Source organism: Procambarus clarkii, chromosome 71 (genome assembly GCF_040958095.1).
Source record: "Procambarus clarkii isolate CNS0578487 chromosome 71, FALCON_Pclarkii_2.0, whole genome shotgun sequence".
Taxonomy (NCBI): Eukaryota; Metazoa; Arthropoda; class Malacostraca; order Decapoda; family Cambaridae; genus Procambarus; species Procambarus clarkii.
In genome coordinates, this window is record NC_091220.1 from 16,166,200 (window position 1) to 16,183,346 (window position 17,147).

General features: G+C 38.8%; 1 protein-coding gene across 3 annotated transcripts in view; it reads left to right on the forward strand.

The window, feature by feature from the left end:
* The window catches only part of LOC123745597 (PRKC apoptosis WT1 regulator protein), a 13,943-nt gene extending 5,299 nt beyond the window's left edge, over positions 1-8,644 (forward strand). The window contains exons 3-7 of one of the 3 annotated variants that reach the window (XM_045726297.2): positions 1,488-1,617; positions 2,927-3,023; positions 3,469-3,692; positions 4,508-4,700; positions 6,043-8,644. In XM_045726297.2, coding sequence (XP_045582253.1) covers positions 1,488-1,617; positions 2,927-3,023; positions 3,469-3,692; positions 4,508-4,700; positions 6,043-6,237 — 839 coding nt within the window. In that variant the 3' untranslated portion in view covers positions 6,238-8,644. The remainder of the gene's footprint in view (positions 1-1,487; positions 1,618-2,926; positions 3,024-3,468; positions 3,693-4,507; positions 4,701-6,042) is intronic. The other 2 variants (XM_045726298.2, XM_045726299.2) reach the window with 2 other exon arrangements.
* Positions 8,645-17,147: the final 8,503 nt, after the last annotated feature.

Below are 17,147 nucleotides of genomic sequence, written 5' to 3' on the forward strand. Positions count from 1 at the left end.
GCTAGCTTTATATCAAATGGTGTAGCACTGTTAGGGAATACCTTTGTTGGAATTGAATTTGTTTACTTATACAAGCAACAAGAGCTATATTTATAGTTAATTTCTTTTTTGTTTGTTATTAACAGTAGCATTAACCACAGTACTGCGCACCTGGCTTCAGCAAAAACTTTTTAGTGCAGTTGTCAAGGACATATTTTTGTTTTTATAAATGTTCAGGTAATGTTAATGTTACCTGGACATCATCAGGATGTTCATCAACATTAAGAGCATCATCAGGAACTATAGTTCTCTGGTATCTACTTTTCTTGTCCTTTTAATGCATGTTTATTCTTTGGTTGGTTACTTAGTTCACTGATAAATGAACAAGTATGTTTTTGTCTGGATTGTTATCTACTAAAATACGAGAGTTTAACACTGTCACGTGAATCCCCTGCATAGCAGTGGAACTGCCTTTCCTACTCGCCCTCAATGCCTCTGCACTGGAAGTTCACCTCTTCTTCCAGCCAAGACTAGTTATCAGTCCTGCCACCTCTCCGTACCTCCCCCCCCCCCCCCAGGGCCTGGCATGGCCTAGTACAACTCGGCGGGAAGCAGGGCGCCTCCGCTAACCGATAGTTTGCCTTCACAAACAAGCAACTAGCTGCCTTCAACTAGTAGTGGGGTAACCAAGGTGGTATGACTCTCCATCACATAAATAGAAAAAAAATGCTGCTTTGGCCCTTGCAGTGTTTAAGTCACAGGTGGAAACAAATGAAAATCATCAAATAAATAATTAAAACAATTTACTGAAATATTAATGACCACAAATGTCACCTAAAAACACTTGGCTGTTATTATAGAACAAATAAAATAAGTAAATGAAAGTTTAAATCCAATACACGAGTATACTGGTGTGCTGAAGACAACTACCATACCACCACAGTATCCAGCACATGACATAGGCTGAGGGCAGATGGCATTGCAGGAGGCTAAGGTAATCCAAGAACACTGAGAGACTGGCTCTCTAGGGAGGTGGTGCCCTTTGTATAGTCTGGCGATGATGACTCATCAGGTGTCAACGCAAGGTGGTAACAAGCGCTACTAGCAAACTGCTAGTTTGTAGCTGGCAGCGTCTTTGTGTTGAGGCGCCACACTGCTAGTTGAAGGCGGCTAACTGCATGTTTGTGAAGGCAAACTATCGGTTAGCAGAGGCGCCCTGCTTGCTGCCGAGTTGTACCAGGCCGTGCCAGGCCCTGGGGGGTATGGAGAGGTGGCAGGACGGATGACTAGTCTTGGCTGGTGTAGAGGTGAACTTCCAGTACAGAGGCATTGAGGGTGAGTAGGAAAGGCAGTTCCACTGCTATGCAGGGGATTCACGTGACAACACATACACAGCAAAAAGGGGATTTAGATATTTTATGGAAATATAGGGGCACAAGTTTAGTTTAATGTCCGAGTAAATGTAAGACCAATTGTGAGGCTTTATAATGTTAGATATTGGGTTACAGGTGAAGCAGATGAAGAATGTGAGGGAAGTGAGCGCGATGCTGGCACTGGTGGAGGGCTCTTTCCAGGGGCTCCTGACCATGATGCCAGCCCCAAGCCAGCCACTAGGCTCAAAGAGAAAAGGATGAATAGGTATGCAGTGCTACACTAAAACTGTGTAACTATAAGTACCACAAGGATTTTGATAATACTGTATATTTTTAAGGCATTCAAATGACATTTATGGAAGTTAAATGTAGATTGTGGCTTGTAGTCCATTATCCGAGACCAAATACATTTTCTATTCATCACCCCAGTCACCATACACAAATTTTTCCATTGTTCAAATTCCTATATTATCACATTTCCTCTTGCAACAATACCAAGGAGATGACAATACCTTCACAGAGGTCCCAACTCATTATTGTTTCACCAAGTTTGTGGAGTGAGTGGACCTTTTGTTGCACATCTACTCTCACAGCCTGTTAAGCCACCATCAGTCAGATCATTGGTGCCACTGCAGCCATGGTGCTAGCACAGACATACTAGTTTGAGATACACAGGCCTTCACCCAGTGACAACCCTTTGATCAAGATCTGCTCAAGCATGCCCTGGAAACACAAACCGTAACTGTCTCTATTTTCCGCTTGTTACAACTTGTAATAAAGTTGTTACATCTTGGCTTAATGTGTTTATAATGTATTAGAACATTGTTACAACTTGCTATATTGGTTGTTATAACTGGTTAGGAGGTGTTAAAACTTGTTCGAACGTTGTACCAACGTCGTTGTTTCGGTGTGTGTTTGGCGGGCAGTGTCTTTAGAAATATGAATAATAATAAAATAAGAAATAACAAAAAAAGAGGGATAAAGAGATATGGCAGACAAACGTGGAAAAAGTGATGAGTATGAGGGATGAAGAATGGAGACAAAAAAACTGAACGAGAAAATTATAGAAATAGAAAACAGCGGGAAGGAGAAGATACACGAACTAGAAATGATCTTATTTGTTCACAATTTTCTGGGAATAGTATGATATATAGCACACAGGCCATGTGATGCCACTTACAATCTCAATGTTTTATTTGTCCTGGAGACATTCAAGTTATTTGCATAAGAAGAAATCTAGACGTACTGTACAGTACAGAGTTCATTAGTGCAACCAAGTGTCTTGTATACTGCCTCTCCACCTGTATATATATTATAAGCTATATTTCATAATCTTGAGCACAACTTCACTATTATTTATTGTACCTTATTCAATTTATCATATGTATTTGTGGGTGGAAATTTCAGGTAAGTTGTATGGCCACATTCAGGTATCCATATGACCTTGGGGAAGTTTGTGTTAGATACAGGGCTACATGGTTGTTGAATATATGGTTCTTTATAAGTGAATAGCTAATTTTGTGAATTTTGTCCATTACTTGATAAATAATTCACTTTTGGTTTCTACGCATTAGACCTAACCACACTAACAAAGGAAAGCAGCAACGAGACCGACGAAAACTGCGTGAAAAGAGACGGAGTACTGGCGTTGTTCACCTTCCATCCACAGAGGTAAGAAAACAGTGTTGAGCTCAACCCTTTGCTGGCTGAATGTAAAAAAGCTTGTACCACTCCCAGTATTGGATCTTAAAAACATTTTAAACATATTAAATATGTTAAAGACTGTCAAAAATCATTCATGCTACAAAAAACTCACATCAGTTCCTTATTCAACTTTCCTCACAAATCACAAAATTTTGGGTTTGCAATAATTGTATTAACTCATGCCTGCTGGGTAAATCACATGGTGTACTGCAAAAATTAGGCTGATACCAATATATTGGTGTACCTCTTATATCAATATACAGTACTGTACAGTAGTAGTAATTTGTCACTTAACCAGTTACCATGTTGTTTAAACGGTCATGTGTGTGTGTTATTTATACTATGTATGTAATGTTGCATTCATAGGTATAAATTATCTATTTGCATGGGTTGTCTACATCAATTTTTGAAGAGAGGCTATTTGCGCCCACAGTCAACAGGAGGCAGCACTGGTGAGGACGAAGAGTTGTTGTCGATGACGGCGGAGACACGCCGCAACACACATTACAATGAACATCCCGAGAAGGATAAAAATGCTACAGGGTCTAGTGACCATCACCACTCTGCTGTTCCTGGGCCTCCGGCTATGGTCGATCATAAGCACAAGAAATCATTTACAAGTCACAGAAATAAAAGGTCAGTTGCAAACTTGTAAGTAGTGTAGTAGGTAGAAGTAGATTTCCTTGTATGTTGAGTATAGAAAGGATTTTCTACTTTTCCAAAAAATTAAGGTAATACAGACGGCTGTATATTGTGCACTGTATATACTGAATCAGCATCCTGGAAAGGAGCAGCAATTTTTACACATTTCTACTCCACCATAAGTTGCCACCATTTCTACCCCACCATAAGTTGCCATCATTTCTACCCCACCATAAGTCACCACCATTTCTACCCCACCATAAGTTGCCACCATTTGTACCCCACCATAAGTGACCACCATTTCTACCCCACCATAAGTTGCCATCATTTCTACCCCACCATAAGTGACCACCATTTCTACCCCACCATAAGTTGCCACCATTTCTACCCCACCATAAGTCACCACATCTTTTTCTAGTTTTGTAGACAAGGGAGGGAGACATGGGGGGGGGTCATAGGCCCCACCCTCAACATGAGAGAGACAGGCAGGTACGTACTACTGACTCGTGGTGTCAGGATAAGAGTTTTCCTCTTAAGGTTGGATGGTTTTTATGTTCTCTGTTTCATTCTAGTTTACACAATATGTGGACTAACTCAATTTACGTACATGTAATTGACAAAAATGTCGATTAGAGTACGTACCTACTGAATCAGTGATTCAGCCTTGGGAAGCCTCCGAGGCTAACTCAGAAATTGGCATTTCATTACATAAGTTCTTATGGAATGAACTTTTTATGGCGCCAACAAATGCTGTTTTTTTTTTTTGGCTCTGAATATTATTGTGTATGTATTTTTCAAAACTGTTGCAGCCCAAGTGATTTAGAAGCCGATGATGAGGACAACCAAGATTATGACTCCCTCACCATGAGTGACTCCACCTTATCTCTCGTCCAGCCAGCTTCTTCAGCCATAACAAGCATTCATCCCTCTAATAATCTTCAGAACACGCGTCAACCTGCAAATGGGCGGCCCGCAACACCGACGTCCGAAAGTGTAGATGAAGTAGGTTATTGAACTGTATCCTGCTTATATTTGTTCCTCTAAATGAAGATGAATGCCATATAGTATGTTTAAAAATCAGTTTTTTCAACATTGTAAGTGAAAGTCATTTTTGGAAAGCATAGGAAGGTAACACTTCCAGATGAATGGAAAAATAGTTGTGGCTGTATATATTATAAAATATAACCAAAGCATTAAATGAGACGCCTTTCTGGGGAGGGGGAACTCGATAGCTCCCTGTTGCTAGCCACACTTAAGAGAACTGTGTGTAAGTCACAGCTGCCCTAGGCATCTTTAACAATTGGGCTGCACCCCTGTTTATAGGAGACAGTTCTGTGCCCTGGTGTGTAAGGAAGAAATACAAAACAAAAATCAAGCTTTTTAATATTATTTAAATGCATTCCCTCATCATGAGGAAAAAAAAATTGTGACTGGCCATGTTGACGCTGGGAAACCTAGCAATGATGTTACAATTCCCTCGTGTTCATGGAGCAGTCGCCCCCGATCAGGTGTGGGGCAGGAATTGCCACCAAGTTATTTCTACTTATGTATTTCAGTGTCTCTAATTTTTTGTTCTCTGGTTTTAGCAATAATGTTATTCAATAATGTGTCATTTAAGAAATTTATTTATGTTATTCCACTATTATTGTTCTCTTATTGGGCCCACATAGATTATGCAGTTCAATTTTGCCGCCATGTTATAGAATGGACATAAATTTTCTTGAGCATATTCAGTTAATGATGACAAAGTTAATCCCAAGATTTAGAAACCTTCCATATGAAGAGATTGAAAAAGATTAATTTACATTCTTTAGAAAGGGAAGGAGTTAGAGGTGACACGATTGATGTATACAAGTTGATGAATGGTCATAACAAGGGCAATATTAATAAGGTATTAAATACATCAACACAAAATGGAACATGAAACAATGGATATAAATTAGATAAGTTTTGATTTAGGAAAATACCTGAGTAAATATTGGTTTGGTAGCAAAGTTGTTGACTTGTGACACAGATTACAATGTAACATAATGGACATGGGATCACATGATTGTTTATGCTAGGATGATGTATAACAGATGAGCTATACTAGGGTTGAATATAAATAAATACCTAAATAAATAAATACCTAAATAAACATTTATTTATTTATTTAAGATACATACATACAAGAGATTTTACAAAGATTGATGGATTTATAGATAGAGCTAGTACATACAATGCCTAAAGCCACTATTACGCAAAGCGTTTCGGGCAGGTAAAACATTAATGACTAAAGCTTAATACTAAAAAATACTTTACAGTATTTTGTTTTAAATTTAACATTTGGATTTTTCTGTTGCAGCTTCTAGAGAGTGCCCGTGAGGAAAACCGACGTCTGTTGGGCTTGCTGGAAGAACGCGATCGGCGCATTTCTTCTCTGGAATCTCGCCTCTCTTTACTTACTGGAGAACTCACTCAGGCTTGTTCCGAACGTTCTAACCTACGGCAGGAGAATACTGCCCTAATACGGGCAATGGCTTCTCTTACTGCTAAGTAATCCTTGCAGCAACCATGGTATTGTAATGTTTACTAACAAAGTCAAATATTCCATGTCTTTGGCTTTTTACACAAATGTATGAGGCAGTGATTTGGTACTTAAGTAAAAATTGATGTAAGTTATCAAGTAGACATATATATTTAAAGCTTCTGCAGATGGAAAACATCCACTCGTGAAACTGGCTGCTGTCATGACTTATTTTTGTCCTTGTCTGTCTCCCTTCTTGCAGCTAATTAATCATACGACACATTTCTCATTAGGACTGTATGGTTCATAGAGTTGGGTTTTGCTTGTGCTCGTGGACTGTATCACTATACTGTACTTAGAAAATATGGAATGTTTGGCCCAAAACATTGTACTACAAGTTAGCATAGTTCGTACTGCCACAGATATAGCCTATACATGGGCATTGCATAACAATGTTTTTGCTACATACATACTCTTTATCACTTTAAATATTACATACGTCTTATATGTATGGCCTTAGAAAAAGATAAAGAAAAATCCAATATACCTGTTATCCCGTGGTTTCAGCTGTATTTTAAGATCTCTTTATTGGATTGACTGAAAGCTAGTTATTTTCAGTGGTATAATTATTTATAATTATCTTTAGAACACGCTAGATAATGAATTATCATATGAACTCGTATCCTAATTAGAAAGGAATTTCTAGCAAGGGTTTACATTAAGGTTTTGGTCTATTAATCTTTGCTCTTCTTGCATTCAAGTTATGTAAGAAGTATGAGTAAATTAATGATTAAATGCGTGGCTTGCCTCAGGCCAGGCTTGGGGAGTAGAAGAACTCCCAGAACCCCATCAAGCAGGTATCAAGCAGGCTTCAGTCCTGAGAAAAGGAATATGCAGTAACAGTATACTTTACATTAAACCCAGAGGGTCTTTCATAAAACAAATAGGAGTACTTTAAACCCTTGACATATGTTTGGAAACAATGAAAGTACAGTGGGCCCCTCGCTCGATCGAATTCTTACGTGGTGCAAACAGTTCAGCAGTCCAAACAAATGTTCATTTCTGTGAGAATTGTGTTTCCTAAGATGCCACTGAGCCAGCCTGTTGGGATGCGGCCATGTTAGCAGCAGACCAAGTTGAAATGTGAACGACGATACAGTGCGTGTAAAATCTTTTATGCAAATTCAAATTGGACATATTATCTTTACCAATTATATTATCAAATACGGTACTGTAGTTTGATATTAAAAGATTTATATACAAAGTGGCCCAATACTAATCTCTTATTGTATTGAGTGTTATTGCGGCTCATGCATTCCAATGGAATTTTAGTACTAAATACAAATATTTATAAAATACGTATAAAACTTGAAAAATAAAATACGTACTACAAATTATTATACAAACATTATAAATACTGTACAGTACAGTATATCAGACTTGTATGATACACAAAAGATGACCAAGGCATATGTGGAAATATTACCACGTTATGGTCATTTGTACACCTTTAAATACCAGAGCTGCTTGGCTGGACAGTGAACAAAGTTATTGTTAGATATTTTATTGCTATATCTGCACTGTCTGTTTTTGTTCCATTAAGATGTCTTAAGAGAGACAATCATGGTGCTGGAAATATATTTTTATTGAGCAGAAAATTAATGTTATACAAGAGCAGGAAACCTCCCAATTGCCTTTGCCGAGACGGTGGTGGTGTGAGGCGAGAGGCAGGTAACTCGGAGCCAGCTGCCTCCACCACACCTGTACTCGCTTCCTCCCACACTCACCGTGATTGGTGAGAACGTTTGTTATACTTTAATCATTTTACATTTTTAGGCCCAATAATGATCATATATATTTCATTTTGAGACCGAATTGTTGCAGTGTTACGTGCAATAGTCAAATTAAGAATGCATAATAAATAATTGTTTACCTCGGTGTTGGACGAAAGTTGTTTATGATGAATTTGTACTTACCTAAATGTGCTTCAGGGTTATTCAAGTATTTCACTAAACTGTCCTGGTAAAGTAAAAATCAAACCTGTACATAGGCATTTATACTATATCCACAGAGGTTGGGCCAAAAGAAAATCGATAACAAAATTTTACAGAGACCATTGGTCTTTGCAAAATTTCTGGTGTATACAAAATGAAATTCCGTCATTTACCTTGATAGCATTTTATGGTCCTCTTTAAGAGGATGTTTGTGTTGAGATGATGATTCTGATGAGCTACTGGAGTGCTAGGTCCACTGGAACCTGTGTTCAGTATTGAACTTTCTACTCCTAGCAGTCGTTATCTACATGATGCAAATATGGAGGTGTAATCACAACACTTTGGTACCGAGCTGTGAAGCCTTTGGTTACGAAGGGTACGTGGATATGATACAAATGCCTTTCGGTGGTTGTATGTCCTCCCAAAACAGTAAAAAAAAAAAGAAATGGAGTTACCAATGGTTTGTTGGATCAAGCAAAATTCCTAATGTAAGGGATCAACTGTGGCCTGTATAGCTCGTTTGAGTAAGTTCACACTACTGTTATGTAATGAAGTCCTTCGATAACATTCACATTTGATACTCTGTATTCTTGGTGAAATGTAAAACATTCTGTGAACTTTTTTTCATGTACAGTTTCTAATATAGTAATTTATTTAGATGATATAGCCTTCAGAATTGGTGAGCAGCAACATTACAGCATCATGGTTGCATCTGTGCACCAGTCTTGATATATTGAACATTTTCTGCCACTCCTGATCTTGTTTGTGGGAATATTTTTATTCACTGCCTGCTAGGCTTTTGTATCTGTGGTAAAATGGGCAGCACCTTTATCTAGATTACTTGGGACCTGGTCGTTGTTAACTTTAATAGTTAGAGATATGAAGTCCGCTTTTTACACATTTTGTATGAACTGAAAATATATAATCTATGAATTGGGCCTTTATGTGAATCTCCATTGTCTCTATGATCAGTATTGTTGAGGCGACCATAGGCACTATAATTCAAACAACCCACACATGTTTAGCTATAGATGGGATTCCAATGTAGAATTATTTTTATGCTAAATATTGCAGCTATTGTATTTGGCATCCCTTCTAAAGTCAGTAAAAGTAAATAGGCTCTTGTAAGCATAAGTATCAGTGTATTTTATGTTGCTTCTGGTCCTATAGAAGAAATGGCTTCATTTTAATGATCTGCAATGTGCAATTACCTAAGTGTAATTGCAGAATGAAACTACAATAGGGTAATTACACAGTGTAGGTTATGACAATGAAGTCATTAATGAAGGTGAAGGAAAGACTTAATTTATGTTTAAGTGTATTAAAAACCAAATATTTGAATGTAATTACATCCTTTCTCAAGGTACTGTATTCAATGTTCAGAACATTGTATACAGTACCTTGAAGAGGGATATAGGTTACATCTGAAAATTAGGGTTGATTATACACTTCAACATAAACTTAGTTTTTCCTTCTCCTTCATTCAGGCACTACAACATTGTAGTAAGTTTCTCAATGAAGCTGTTTTTACTATAGGCCCTGAAGCACGTGTGTGTGAGTGGTGCATGCTTGCTTGTATATTTTTACCTGTGTGTGTCATGGCCCAATTACCTCATTGCAGTTAACATTATAATAACTAAGCCTGTGGTGTCCTGTCTACCTTACATTCTTGTCATATAAATTGTTAAAGCTGCTAGTGATGTGCACACATTATCTTCTCAGGTAACTTTATTTTATCATGCACATGCTTGCACGTACGCGAACACAATGCCACCAGACAGTCACATCAAAAGTGTTGAATGGGAGCTTTTGCTACACTAGCAAATTGTAGAATTGTGTTTAAATATATAGTTATACTGAAACATATAAACGTTATACTAGCTGTAGTTACACTGAAACTGTTCTTGACATTTTGTGAGACTGAAATTAGAATATGCAGCAGTTGTGTGCATAAATCAAGACGCACATCATTCAACTTTAAAAGTTGGAAAGATATGCTACCAAATGTCTTGCAGAACTTGGAGAGCTAGAGATAGTAAATATGCCAAATTTCGAGGATGTGAGGGAAAATGGCAATACCGCCGTGTACAAAATTGTGACACATTGACCAACCCGTTCTTGCACTTTCGTATAGTCAATATTGACTTATTAAATACGTGCATATGTGACATACTAAACATTCTAGTTTACCTTGAAAAGCTTCATAGAAAACACCGACCTTACCTAACCTTCTTAGTATGTTAAGATAAGCATCTTATTGCTTTGTAATTACAATTATTACTTAACCTATTATAGGTATAGGTTAAGTAATAATTGTAACTACGAAGCAATAAGATGCTTATCTTAACATACTAAGAAGGTTAGGTAAGGTCGGTGTGTTCTATGAAGATTTTCAAGGTAAACTAGTATGTTTAGTATGTCACATATGCACGTATTTAATAAGTCAATATTGACTATAAGAAAGTGCGAGAACGGGTTGCATTGACACCGTTGATATGAAGGAATTTTTTAAACTTTCAACTTCAAGAACTAGAGGCTATAAATTTAAGCTAAGGAAATAAAATATGCTAAAAAATATAAGTAAGTTTGCAAAGAGTTGTAAAAGGTTGGTACAATTTTGGTGAGGTGGTGGTGGTGGCTATGGAGGCCAAACCCATCAGTAGTTTCAAATCATCACATGACAATTTATTGGGAAGATGGGACACCATGAGCATAGCTCTCATCATGTAGCTACTACACTTAGGTAATTACTGTACACACATGTGCACATACATACTCATATATATAAAATACACTCGCACACAAACATGTTACAAATGGTTAGGAGGTAAATTCCTATCCCCCGTAGTTACTGAAAGGTAAACACACACACACAATTACACACAGAGCATATACAGTTCTTAAACACGTTTAAGTCTCGAATAGGCTCTGGTACACAAGTACCCGTACTTGTGAACTTTGGTTTCCTGTCCTCGTCGAGGTCACTAGGGTTAGTGGCCCTCAGGTAAATCCGGTAAATCAAATTGATTAGAGAATGAGAAGTCAAATCAAAGAACTGAAGTTCTTCCCCCCCATTAGCACAATTAGGCGAGTTCACTAGTACAAATTTCAAGAACATGTGTTGTTAAAATATGCAAAAGTATACCATTGCAAGCTGTGGTAGCCAGATGTGCTAAATAACAATCGGCTGTGTTTGCCAGCACCTTAGATGCTTCAACACTCAGTCTATATAATATGATAAATATAAAGAAAATGGCACACCACAAGCATAGCTCTCTTCCAATAAGTACATTTCAGTAATTACGCACACACACACACACACACACACACACACACACACACACACACACACACACACACAATGTTCATACAAGAATTCCTCAAATGTTTTTCTACTTATTAACATTCCTCATATACTGTTCATCTAGTAAATCATGGAAAATGTTTTCAATGTTTAATGTTGATATATTTTGAAGATTACTATTTTGTACTTTTCATGCCTCTATTGGCAGAAATCTTATATAAATTGTTAATCATAAAGTGTAACATTAAAATTCTTTATGCTTTGTCTTAAATATGTAGTGTAACATAAATATTATAATGAAGTTTATACCTTATTAATGAATTATATTGAATTTTAGTAAGGATGTGGAACTTCCTCTCACCGTGCTTGAGTCTTGGATGGTGATGTAAACTTTGGAATTCTTAATGGTGATAACTTCTACTTAATTATTTGGCTGAGAAATATGTTTCATATCCTTTTGTGATACGGTATATGCAGCTATTTTTTTATTTACGTTTAGGCAGCAACCTGTGTGATGGCTGCTGTTAGGCCAAAGTTTCCGATTGACCTGCTGTGTGGGACCATCACTAATGCAGTTACAATTAACTTTAATTGAAACAATGAAAGCTCAGTTATATGTAAGCTGGCAGACTATTTGATTTAATGGGCTTATGAGTTTATGACTGCACCCTTTTATGCTGTAGATAGTGGACATATATATATAATGGAATACCTGATTACAAATTTTTTGTTGATTCGGTAGTGTTTTCAACAGCATTGTGGGCAGAGCTAGCTCTTGTGGCAGTTTGTAGTCTCACCCTAAGCTGGCTTAACTAAATGCAAACAAAATCTTATCATAGTAAATCATTAACTAGTTTCTTGTCACACAGGTGTCCTCCCAATCTAACCTCGTATCTTTTGGGCTTAGATAATTAGCATGTCTTTTGATTAAGATATGAAGAAAGCACGATATGGACCAATTGCTTAGTTACACGGCGAGCAGTCATGCCGCTTAGTTATAATGCGCTTATAAAATGTTTATCGCTACGGTAATTTTAAAATATTAATGAGTTAAAGCCATTGATACCTTTTAGCATTTTGTAATGTCTTTGCTACAGAAGCAAGTCTTTGGCTAGCCAATCAGACTTCTTTATTTTGTATTTAAAGATCCTCTACTAACCAAACAAAGTCAGGTTACAGTGATAGCTTGTAAGCAATGACTGTATCAGCTAAGGTACAGTGATGTTTCAGGACCAGTTACTGTGTATCAGTTGAGGTATGGTGATGGTTCAGGACCAGTTACTGTGTATCATTGAGGTATGGTGATGGTTCAGGACCAGTTACTGTGTATCAGTTGAGGTACAGTGATGTTTCAGGACCAGTTACTGTGTATCACTTGAGGTATGGTGATGGTTCAGGACCAGTTACTGTGTATCATTGAGGTATGGTGATGGTTCAGGACCAGTTACTGTGTATCAGTTGAGGTACAGTGATGTTTCAGGACCAGTTACTGTGTATCACTTGAGGTATGGTGATGGTTCAGGACCAGTTACTGTGTATCAGCTAAGGTACAGTGATGTTTCAGGACCAGTTACTGTGTATCACTTGAGGTATGGTGATGGTTCAGGACCAGTTACTGTGTATCAGTTGAGGTACAGTGATGGTTCAGGACCAGTTACTGTGTATCAGTTGAGGTACAGTGATGTTTCAGGACCAGTTACTGTGTATCAGTTGAGGTACAGTGATGGTTCAGGACCAGTTACTGTGTATCATTGAGGTACAGTGATGGTTCATGATCAGTTACTGTGTATCAGTTGAGGTATGGTGATGGTTCAGGACCAGTTACTGTGTATCAGCTAAGGTACAGTGATGGTTCAGGACCAGTTACTGTGTATCATTGAGGTACAGTGATGGTTCACGATCAGTTACTGTGTATCAGTTGAGGTACAGTGATGGTTCAGGACCAGTTACTGTGTATCATTGAGGTACAGTGATGGTTCACGATCAGTTACTGTGTATCAGTTGAGGTACAGTGATGGTTCAGGACCAGTTACTGTGTATCATTGAGGTACAGTGATGGTTCACGATCAGTTACTGTGTATCAGCAGCAACTAATGTATTAGTTAAGTATGGCTAATTCATGAGTTAAAAATCAGTGTTTATATTACAAGTTGCATACTGTTCTATGTTACAATGGTAGCCACGAGTTAGCTATTGGCTTATTGGCCGACACTGGTTACCTGTATCATGATGCTTTCGTTCATGTTGTCCAAAATTAATGCAAGCCTACTTTATGATAAAGAATGTAACAGGTGCATTCATCTACAAATTACACTGTGCACTGCTAATTTGTCCAAGTTTTTCATAATACTGTAATTATGCAAATATATTTTGCAGATAATAAATTCATTAAGAAGTTTACTGACAGAAATATCCTGGTTTCCTTTTGTGCAGTTCTAAAATGCCTTGCCCAAAATTGGGTGTGGGAATAGCCATATGTACAAATGATTAGATTTTAGTGAAATGGGTATACTAGTAAAAACAAATTTGTATTAATTTCTGGTGGGGGCTGAATGGGATTCTTGTAGCTAGCTGCACTGAAATAGCTCCGCACATCTAAGTCGCATCAGCCCTAGGAGTCCTTAACATATTATTGGTGACCAGAGGCCAAAGCTTGCCCCCCCTCCCCTTTTCTCTCTCACAGAGGAGCAGGGAATGCAAGATCACTTTTACTGAAGAAACAAACTTCCAGAATGAAGGCAAGGCAAAACAGACAACTGTAAGGTTCACAAAGTAAACAAACAATACAGCAAACAATTCCCCAGAGGTTTGGTTATACCCCTTAAGTACAGCTGGCCACTGTCAGGTGGTAGCACCACAGGAGCTACCAGCTTTCCATGTCAACAATCATCATCCTTTGCCTGATATCAGACATGTCTGACATGCTCCTTCAGTTGCCAGCTCTTTGAGACCCAGAGATTCTAGATGTGTTGTTCATTCTTTGGACTCTATCCTGTGGAGGGCCCATTTGCTTGTGTATTGCTTCAATACCTAGTGGTTGCTTCACGTGCTTGTGTTTACAAGCCTCACTTGTGGTGTGGACTTTGGAAACTGTTCATCTCAAGATGCATGTGCTTAGGGTAGCCCTGCCCTAGGTGTGATGCCTCTGCCTTGATGGTTTCTTCCCTGGTGTGTTTGGATGTTCATCCCAGAGGTCGGCTTCCTGTGGAGGATGCTTCACCCCGAGTAGTGCTAGGGACTTTGACTCGTTTTGCAAGTTTCTGAGGTTGAGGGTATTCTGGGGTTATTGATTAAGGGGGTGCACTCAGGATCATGTGCTTGTTAATATGGCATGCCTTGCAGCCACATTTTTTCTGTGTGGTGTGTTTGGTGTCAGTTCATCCGCCGAGTGTCCCTAGTGCCTGGGTGTCCTCTTTGAAACCTTCAGGCCTCGGCAAGCTCCACTGGTCTTGGGTGTGGATTGTCATTAGATCAGTGACACCTTTGACCCCAAATCCTATGGGGGTTTGTTCTTTCTACCCCTCTGATGAGGTTAGGACCTATCAGGCAGTGATCGCCTTTCATGTCACTGGTTGCAGCGATTTAATGTTTTGAGCTTTTATCTGGACTCTGGATTTTGGGGCTATAACAGAATCCTGATGGTTCATTATTCAGTCAGTGCTTGTGATCTGTCATAATTGTGTTGCCCTTAGTTGTTTTTTCCGTGTGTGATCTCTCCCTTTAGGGTGTTTGAGCCTTTCTCTCCTGCCCAGGTGTGTCCAATGTTTTCCTTTTCTCTGTGGTTAGCTATAGAAGGCCACCATTTAGCCCCTCCAGAAAACCATTGTTGAATATAATGAAATGCCTCTTTCTGGAGGGGAGGGGGAGGCCTCAGTGGCTCTCCGGACCCTTGACCTCCCCACCATGTCCGTCAGTCAGTTTCCCTCAGCTCCAGACTGATGATTGTTGACGTGGAGAGCGGGCAGCTTCAGTGATGCTGCCACCTGGTGGGGGGCCAGCTGTAAATTAGGAAAGGGGGTATGACCTAACTACTGGGGGGGATTCTTTGCTGCATTGTTTGTTTAATTTCTGGGATCCCTGCAGTTGTCTATTTTGCTTCACTTCCTTTTTGGGGGTTTGTTTCTTCAGTGAGGGTGATCAAGAATCCCTTGCTCCCCGCATCTCTGTGAAGGTAGGAGGAGCCAGGTTGTGGTCTCTGGCAGGATGTTATCTTGAGGTTATCTTGAGATGATTTCGGGGCTTTTAGTGTCCCCGCGGCCCAGTCCTCGACCAGGCCTCCACCCCCAGGAAGGATGTTAAGGACTCCTAGGACTAAAGTGCTAGTTTTTTAGTGAAACGAGTATGATAATCATCTTAATATGAAATGACAAAATTGGATATCTATTCTTATTAGCTAATATACATAATTGATGTCTATTTTAAATCATGTATGTTATTCAAATACAGTTGTTTAATTATCTTGTGTATAGGACTTCTAAACTTTTGTATGTTTAATTATTTGACGGCCTCCCCACTTGTACCTCTCCTTTTCAGTATGTTTCCTTAATTTATAATTTATGATATGTCCATATTAATTAAGACTGCGTGGTTTTGATGAGCATTATAAAAAGGTAGATAACTTTGTAATGTGCCAATAATTTTAGGTTTTTCGTTGTAGCTTTAGCAAAAGCAGCACATGGTTAGATGTTGGTGGGTGTTGGTAATTGTGGCATGCTAACTTTGCTGTACTAGAGCTCTGGTGTTGAATTGTTAGTAACTTTGGGTAATTTGAATAAGAACAAATGCAGTGAATGAGAAGCAACGAGCCATGCTCATAGGAAAGCACAAGAAGAGTGAATAATGACAATCCTGTCAAAAATGCAAGACTTTCTTTTCTGTTTATCATGATGTTAGTGAGCACAGTTACCTAATGACATGCACGTCACTACTGGTGAACAGATACCCATGACACACATAGTCAGTGTACTGGTGAGTATAGTTACCCATGACACACATGTCAGTGTACTGGTGAGTACAGTTACCCATGACACACATGTCAGTGTACTGGTGAGTACAGTTACCCATGACACACATGTCAGTGTACTGGTGAGTATAGTTACCCATGACACACATGTCAGTGTACTGGTGAGTATAGTTACCCATGACACACATGTCAGTGTACTGGTGAGTATAGTTACCCATGACACACATGTCAGTGTACTGGTGAGTATAGTTACCCATGACACACATGTCAGTGTACTGGTGAGTATAGTTACCCATGACACACATCAGTGTACTGGTGAGCACAGTTACCCATGACAGATCAGTGTACTGGTGAGCACAGTTACCCATGACAGATCAGTGTGCTAGTGAGCACAGTTACCCATGACAGATCAGTGTGCTATTGAACACAGTTACCCATGACAGATCAGTGTGCTAGTGAGCACAGTTACCCATGACAGATCAGTGTGCTAGTGAGCACAGTTACCCATGACAGATCAGTGTGCTAGTGAGCACAGTTACCCATAACACACATCAGTGTGCTAGTGAGCACAGTTACCCATGACAGATCAGTGTGCAAGTGAGCACAGTTACCCATGACATGAATTTGAAGAGCAATTTATACATGTTATTTTGTACTTTGAGCTTGTCACAAAAGTAGGCTT